General features: G+C 50.4%; 1 protein-coding gene across 1 annotated transcript in view; it reads right to left on the bottom strand.

Annotated features, from left to right (window-relative positions):
• Positions 1 to 8,366, bottom strand: part of rasal2 (RAS protein activator like 2) — a 42,014-nt gene extending 33,648 nt beyond the window's left edge. Inside the window, 1 exon segment of the mRNA XM_027275901.1 lies at positions 7,618 to 8,366. Within this exon segment, the coding sequence (XP_027131702.1) occupies positions 7,618 to 8,092 (475 nt within the window). The 5' untranslated portion in view covers positions 8,093 to 8,366.
• Between the last annotated feature and the right edge of the window lie 356 nt (positions 8,367 to 8,722).

Here is an 8,722-nt window from a genome sequence, read left to right as displayed (position 1 = left end):
GTATTGAGAAGAGAACATATATGCATGTTGTTTAGAATACACACAGAGACATAGACAGGTTTTAATACATATTTGGTTACGTCCACGGAGACTTACGTCCGTTTTAGACATCCGGGTGGGGGACGTCACAAGAACTACGTCCGGTTTAGACAGTCTGGTGCGGAGACCGTCACGAGACTACGGACAGGTTTTAGACAGGCCTGGCGGGACGTCAAGGAGACTACGTCCAGGGTTTAGACAGTCCTGCGGGGACGTCACGGAGACTACGTCCAGGTTTAGACAGCGGCGGAGACCGTCACGAGACTACGGCCAGGTTTTAGACATCTGCGGGACGTCACGGGACTACGTCCAGGTTTTAGACAGTCCTGGCGGGGACAGAATCGTCACGGAGACGACGTCCAGGTTTTGACGTCTGCGGAGACGTCACAGAGACACGTCCGGTTTTAGACAGTCTGCGGGGACGTCACAGAGAAACGACGTCCAGGTTTTAGACAGTCTGCGGGGATTTCACCGAACTACGTCCAGGTTTTAGACAGTCTGCGGGGACGTCAACAGAGCCTAAATCCAGGTTTTAGTACAGTCTGCGGGGACGTCACGGACCAAAAAGGACTACGTCCCAGGGTTTAGACGTCTTGTGCGGGGACGTCACAGAACTACGTCCAGGTTTTAGACAAGTCTGGCGGGGACGTCACGGAGACTACGTCCAGGTTTTAGACAGTCTGCGAACGTCACAGAGATAAGTCCAGGTTTTAGACATCTGCGAGGACGTCAACGGAGACTACGTCAAGGTTTTTAGACAGTCCTGCGGGGACGTAAACGGAGACTAACGTCCAGGTTTTAGACAGTCTGTGAGGACGTCACGGAGACTACGTCCGGTTTTTTTTAGACAGTCTCGGGGACGTCACGGAGACTACGTCCAGGTTTTAGACCGTCTGTGAAACGTCACGGAACGACGTCCAGGTTTTAGACAGTTCTGCGGGGACGGCACGGAGACCTACGTCCCAGGTTTTGACAGTCCTGTGGGGACGTCACGGAGACTACGTCCAGGTTTTGACAGTACTGTGGGGACGGCACGGAGACTAACGAACGTCCCAGGTTTTAGTCTGCGGAATCCATGATCATCTGGAGGGCCTGGACCCCTCAGGTTGGGACCCCACTGGTCGAAACTATCTAAAGTATTTGAAAGCAGCTGCAAACAGAATTGAACAGCAGGGCCGCTGTGTCCTCCACACATCCCCTGAAATCAGGACGAGGAAGTTAAAAACAATGCGTGGATGTGGAGAGACGAGGGTACGAAGAAGATTAGCTCCTCGGTCCTCGCCTTTCACCTCAATGTGAAGGAGAGGAAGAATGAGGGACAGATGTGAAGGAGAGGAGATGAGGAACCGATGTGAAGGAGAGGACATGAAGGCCAGATGTGCAGGAGCGGAATGAGGAAAGATGTGAAGGCGAGGTGATGAGGAACAGATGTAAGGAGAGGACCTGAGGACCGATTGGAAGAGACGGAGATGAGACAGATTGAAGGCGAGGAGATAGGAACAGATGTGAAGGAGAGGAGATAGGAGTTTAAGGAGTCGACTACGTCATAGAAGCGACGGTGAATTTGTTACGTGAGCTGTGGTAAACTACAAGTCCAGAGGAGGACAACAAAACGCTCCTCTGAGATCCTTCCGGGATCCTCCCCGCGCTGCCTGACCCGTGTGTTTGATGCAGGAAAATGTCAAACTGTGACGTCATCTCAGTCCAGGAAGTGTCAGATAATGAATATTGTCCAGCTGTCCACAGAAGCAGATGAAGTGTTTGTTAGCTGCTAGGCTCGCTCACCCTCCTGTCCACTCACACACAACATATACAAGTATGGGCAAAGATCTGCTGAGGAACCAGCAACGGGAACTAAATGAGGACTGCAGACCGCTGTGTGCACAGTTCCCAAACAGTTTGGACTGCTTGTAACGCAGAGACACAGGCAAAACAACACAACAACTGATCAGAGGGAGAGTGACATCACGTCAACACGTATGTTCATGTCCACACAATGATCAGAGTGACATCACGTCAACACGTATGTTCATGTCCACACAATGATCAGAGTGACATCACGTCAACACGTATGTTCATGTCCACACGCTCTCTCTGCAGCTGTCTCCTCCTTTCCTTTCCTAAAGGATGCTCCCTGTGTCCTCTGCTGAAGGAGATAAGGAAGCATGAAGCTCCTTTCCTTCAGTCAGAGGATCAAACAGCCTCATCATGACGGACACGTGAACACTCAGTGAAGCTTCATCAACAAACTCAATCAGACTGTTGGACCCTCAGAGCTGTCAGAGGTCACAGGTCACTTCCTGTCACCAGAGGAGCTGCAGAGCTGAAAGGTTTCATGGGAACTGTAGTTTGTTTGTGCTCAGAGGTCAGTGAACACACCACCACAGTTCATGAGTAACGAGCTGCTCATTAGTGAAGAATGTACTCAGATTACAAAGTGTTAATCAGAGTAACAGGACAGCTCACACAACTCTGACTTCCTGTTTCAAAATAAAGTCCAAGAACAAACTGAAGTATCCATGAATCCACTGAGTAACTGAGTAACTAAGTAAGTGAGTAACTAAGTCAGTCCATCTGAATATAGGAATGACTGTGTGTGTGTGTGTGTGTGTGTGTGTGTGTGTGTGTGTGTGTGTGTGTGTGTAAATCATGTTGAGTGTTAAACAAAAGCTTCGTCTGTTTGCGAGCGGCGTCTCGTTGGCTGGGACGAGTAAACAGACGGTGCATTCACTGCCTGACTGTGCTGGGATTATTCAGCGTTTGTCTGGGTAGGTAAACACACACACACACACACACACACACACACACACATACACACACGACACTGATTGATGATGATGGACACTTGATTTTAAAGTAAATTCAGCGTTCTGCAGTTCATCTCGTCTGCCAGCAGGACGACAGCTGATGTTCCTGAGTCCATCAGTTCAGTGACGGCGTCCTCACAGTCAAAGCTCCTCTGGTCCTTTGATGACACTGCTGATGTTCACAGAAGCTCCACTACAGATCAGCTGATCTGTTAATTAGACTAAAACAGCTTCAGACAGTGAAGCTGTTCACCTCTCATTACAGATGGTTTATGTTTTCATGAACTTCACGTTTGTCTCTCTTCATACAGTCACATCATCGCTCTGCTGTTCGTTTTTCAGTCGTGATTGCAGAGAAACAGGAAGTTGATCAGCGGCTGTGATCACTTCCACTTTTCAAGCCCTTGTTCCTGAAACTAAATCCATCAGAGCGGGAACTAATAAAGAGTCTGAGCTGGTGACGTCAGGACTGAACCTCACGACCTTTTAGGAGAACGTCCAGCTGCTGAATGAAACATGGAACTGACTCTGTTCTGCTGCTGTTTGCAAACCTCTCAACTCTTTTTACAACTTCTCTGCTCACACCTGCTGAACCAGAACTGACTCCACGTGACACACGAGCATCAGCACGACACGTTTCAGGCCGAATCTTCATGTTTCTCTGGACGAGCTGACGTGAAGTCACTGCTGGCTTCTTCTCCGAGCCTCACACACACACACACACACACACACACACACACACACACACACACACACACACACACACACAGCAGCTTCATTCAGGCGGTGTGTGTTGATGGATTACAGCCTCGTGGAGGAAGTGGAGCAGAGCAGTTTGTGCAGAAAGCAGCTGAGGAGCGACATTTTCCACCGCACACTATTTCTGGCTGCATACTAAATCATCCACGTCAGAGCTCGAGCCCAGAGAGCCCACAGAGATCTGAGAGTCCACCTGCTGCTGAGACAAGCTGCAGACCAACCAAGAAGAAGAAGAAGAACAAGAACAAGAAGAAGAAGAAGAAGAAGAAGAAGAAGAAGAGGAGCTCTAACAGGTCAGTTCAGTCTCTGAGGGACTCCAGCTTGGCTAATTAGACGAGACATGTGGACGCCTCCGAGCCAAACAAAGGCGGGAAACAGGGACAGGACGGCAGGCTGCTCCCAGATCAGAGACAGACGGGGAGGGTTCCCCTGAACGTCCACAGAGGACACGCTGACAGGAAGTGACAAACATTAGCAGTGAAGAACATCCAGAGCTTCCTGCCTCGCTGCTGTTTGTTTCCTGAAGGAAAGGACGGGCGGACACCAAGTGTTCACACATGATGATTCCACCAGAACACACATGAAGTACTGACAGTTCAAACAGTATCGTCCACCACGCCGCCACCCAAGTGTGACAATGATTCATCTGCTGCTCATCCAATCAGAGCAGACTCCAACAGACACAGAAACACGGTAAATACACGACGAGAGGACAGAGGCGGGACCTGCTGACATCTGCTGACATGAACCAATGAACAAACAGCTTCACGCCATGCCGTAGTGTGCAGGCAAGCTTGTGAAGCTGTTGGTCTTTTAAGATTGTTGTACTGGTGCACAGTTATTAATAATAAATATGTTTGTTTTTAAGAAATAGGAAAGATGGTCAGGTCAACAACAACACGCCAACAACACGCCAACACCACCTCAACAACAACACACCAACAACACCCCAACAGCACGCCAACAACACCTCAACCTCACGCCAACACCTCAACAACAACACGCCAACACCACCTCAACAACACACCAACAACACGCCAACACCACCTCAACAACACACCAACACCACCTCAACAACACGCCAACACTACCTCAACAACACCTCAACAACACCTCAACAACAACACCTTAACAACACGCCAACAACACGCCAACACCACCTCAACAACACACCAACAACACCTCAACAACACGCCAACACCACCTCAACAACAACACCTTAACAACACGCCAACAACACCTCAACAACAACACACCAACAACACCTTAACAACACCTTAACAACACGCCAACAACATGCCAACAACACCTCAACAACACCTCAACAACACGCCAACACCACCTCAACAACACCTCAACAACACCTCAACAACACGCCAACAACATGCCAACAACACGCCAACACTACCTCAACAACAACACCTCAACAACAACACCTCAACAACACGCCAACAACACCTCAACAACAACACGCCAACAACACCTCAACAACACGCCAACAACAGCACCATTACAAAAACACACCAACAAAACTTTATAGACACACAGAGCTGCTGACAAATGTCTTTAAAGGAGAGAATCCTTTAATCCTGTGTGTGCGTGTGCGTGTGTGTGTGTGTGTGCGTGTGCGTGTGTGTGCGTGCACAGCTTCACAAGCATGAGAGGCATTTAGTGTTTGTGTGGACAGGTGGTTGACTCTCCCCAGCTCTCAGACATTCCCAGTGGAGGTTTGGCCAGAGTCGAGTTTCTCACACACACACACACACACACACACACACACACACACACACACACACACACACACACACACACACACACACACACCTGAGACCAGTGTCTTAGAGACCAGTCTTGGTCAGAATGGCTGGAGACAGAGATTCTCATGAATCACCTGATAACGTCTCATTCGTCCCAACAGTGATACACACATTCACATATTTAACATTTTATTATGAAGTGGAAATATTCCAGAGTCAAACAGACAGAGCGTTCTAAACTCTGTGCTGCAGTCTGTAGTTACAAAGACAAGCAACCAAACTCAACAAATACTCGAGTACAGCTGAACACAGCTACACAGTGACTGACTGTGTTGATTATCCAGGACGACCTGTGAGAAAACATGTTGACTCCTGAAGGGTTAACACTGACAGGTTCTCACAAGGATAAAGAACACACACACACACACACACACACACACACACAGGCCAACAGAGGCTGCTTTGTCTGTCGACCTGTACCCCCCCCCCCTCTGCAGCAGGCAGGTCTGGTCTCCATAGCAACCGGTAAATACAGCCTGTTTCCTCCAATCACAGCACGGCAACATCACTGCTTTATCAAGATGGACCCATTCAACAGGAAGGAGGGGGGGGGGGTAAACCACAGAGAGAACAGAGAGGGGTGTGTCACCGAGACTGACCCACACACACACTCTAACACACACACACACACACACACACACACACACCACCCCGTTCTGACAGCTTTCTACCAGAAGCAGCATGGACTTCCTCAGCAGCTCCTCCTCCTCACCTGGCAGCCCCGCCCACTGACAGGAGCCATGACAACCAATCAGAGTTCATTCACCTGGCACAGGTCTGAGTGTGTGTGTGTGTGTGTGTGTGTGTAACCTGACACTGTGTATCTCCATGAACATGACAAACATGGCAGACGAGGAAGCCTCAACTTTCACAACACACACACACACACACACACACACACACACACACACACACACACACACACACACACACACACACACACACTCTGACAGGACTACATTTCCTCCATCATTCTTCACAGCATTGCAGACTGCACCTCCAACTAATCCAGAACTCTACAGTCAGTCAGGATGATAACATGCTCCTCTATAAAATGTCATGCCAGGCCCGACCTCTCTGACCTCCTACCTGCTCACTGTGATGCTCAGCTGGTCTGATCAGAATTCATCAGATGAACCTCAGCACCATGAGAGAGCGAGCAGTCATCCACACTGCTGCTGAGCTGTGGACTTCAGATTAGGGATGCACCGATGCATCGGCTGAACATCGGTATCGGTGCCGATGCGCCGCGGCTTCGACCCATCCTGCATCATCAGGGAGCGTTTCAGGAGCGTTTAGCCCACCAGACTTTGTTTACTTGCTCAGTTTTGGCCATTTTCCCCGTGTATGTTCTTGTAAACATGCTTATACATGTGGAAATATGCTACGTAGTTAATTAGTTTCTCTCTTGCCTGTTTTTACGACAGCGCTGGGTATTTTATTTTGAAAATCCACCGGATTCTCTATGCTGTTTCTGTGTCTGGCTTCCTGTCTTTCCTGAGCTCGAGGTGCTCGGTGTACATTGACGGGTGCCGCTCGCAGCGTCCATTAAAAATAGAACAGACGCATAATTCACGCGGAGCCGAGCGTAGAGACTCTTCGAGAAAGATCCACGTTACGCAGTTTGCAATACAAGAAAAACATCGGTATCGGCCAAGTTGTTATTTTAAACATCGGTATCGAAGAATTTCACAATCCCTACTTCAGATGACATCAGTGTGACTCCGTCACAGTTTAGAGAGAAAACAATCTGGATCTGTCCCGGCCAATCAGAACCGGTTATTTAAACACAGGGCGGGTTTGACCCGATGACCTCGCAGAGGCTGCTCAGCTTCACACTGACCACTCCGTCTGTCTCACCCTCATAAATCTGACACACTGGACCCTCAAACTACAACCAGAACCAGAACCAGACAACACTGCACTCGCAGCGGTGCGTTTAAGTGCTACAAACTCCGAACATGAGTTATAAATATGGACCGGATGATTAATCTGTCAACTCTTCTTCATGTTTGTGGACGAAGACAACTCGACCTGTTTTTACTGGACCTTTCTGGACCTTTCTGGACTGACGGACTCAGACCAAAACCAGCTGAAGCTGCAGCTCATGACATCATCACGGAGACAAACATTTCAACGCTCACACACTTTCCCATCATGCCTCGGGTCAGACGCGAACATGTGACGTCTCCTACCGGACTCTCCTCCTTCAGGTTCTGGCCCGTCTCTGAGGACTCTGCTGATCCTCCGAGAGAACGAGCTGAGGAAGCTGCTGATGGAAGGAGTCCTTCGCTCAGCGTCTGATCCCACCTTCCTGACTGCCGTCCTCCCCGGCCCGCTGCTCGCTCCGGGCTCAGACATGGACCTGAAGTACGGGAAGATCCTGCGAAGAGAGCCGGGCCTCGTCAGGCCTTCCTGGGCCTGATCTCCGGCCCGGTCGTCCTGGGCGGTGTTGAACCTCGGCAGGCTGAACATCCGCAGGTGCAGAGGCTCTCTGGCTGCCAGGCAGGCAGATGTCCTCCACCTGTATCTGTCCAATGGCTGCTCAGGAGCCGGCTGGGGGTCGGATCTCTGCCAGGACTTCCTGTAACGGTGCCAGCGCCGCGAGGCCTGACGGGGGCCCTGGATCGGATCCTCACAGCCCTCGGGCAGAGGTCTACACCCACTCATAGTCCAGCACACGCCAACTTCCTGCAGCCAGCAGCAGTGAGCAGATGGAGGTCAAACAGCCGGTTTGCCGACAGGGGTGTCATTCCACCTTGACAACACGCTTCAGTCCACGGTCATTCCACCTTAACAACACGCTTCAGTCCAGAGAGGAGGTCATCAGGTGGACTTCACGTCTTCATGTCGACGGGTCGTGCGTTGCTCTTTCTCAACGGGCTGCTGGGGACTGTCTTCCTGGGAGGAAGTGAAGCCACAGAGTTTGTTTTAAGGCCGGCCAATCAGAGCTCACCACACGGCGGAGCAGCAGGCTGTGGTTTCCCCTGAGAGAAACTGAAACTGCACGCACAGTTCAGAGTCCGCGTGCAAACACGTGAAGCTGCTGTTACTGACAAACTTTACAATATGGTCACATCATGACGGAGCCTGTTGCCATGGCGCCGTGTGGTTGACGTGCACGCGCCATGAAGACATCAGGTGACTTTCAAAGAGAAGCAGAGCAGGAGACGAGGACGCAGAGCAGGAGACGAGGACGCAGAGCTGAGTCCATGTCTCCAGTCTGACGCTGTGAGGCGACGTCTCCGTGCTCGAGGCCTCAGGGAGCTCATGAATATTCATGAAGGTTAAAGAATGCGC

Source organism: Larimichthys crocea, unplaced genomic scaffold (genome assembly GCF_000972845.2).
Source record: "Larimichthys crocea isolate SSNF unplaced genomic scaffold, L_crocea_2.0 scaffold244, whole genome shotgun sequence".
Classification (NCBI taxonomy): Eukaryota; Metazoa; Chordata; class Actinopteri; family Sciaenidae; genus Larimichthys; species Larimichthys crocea.
Note: the sequence above shows the minus strand (reverse complement) of the source record. Positions and strands in the feature narration are given on the sequence as shown.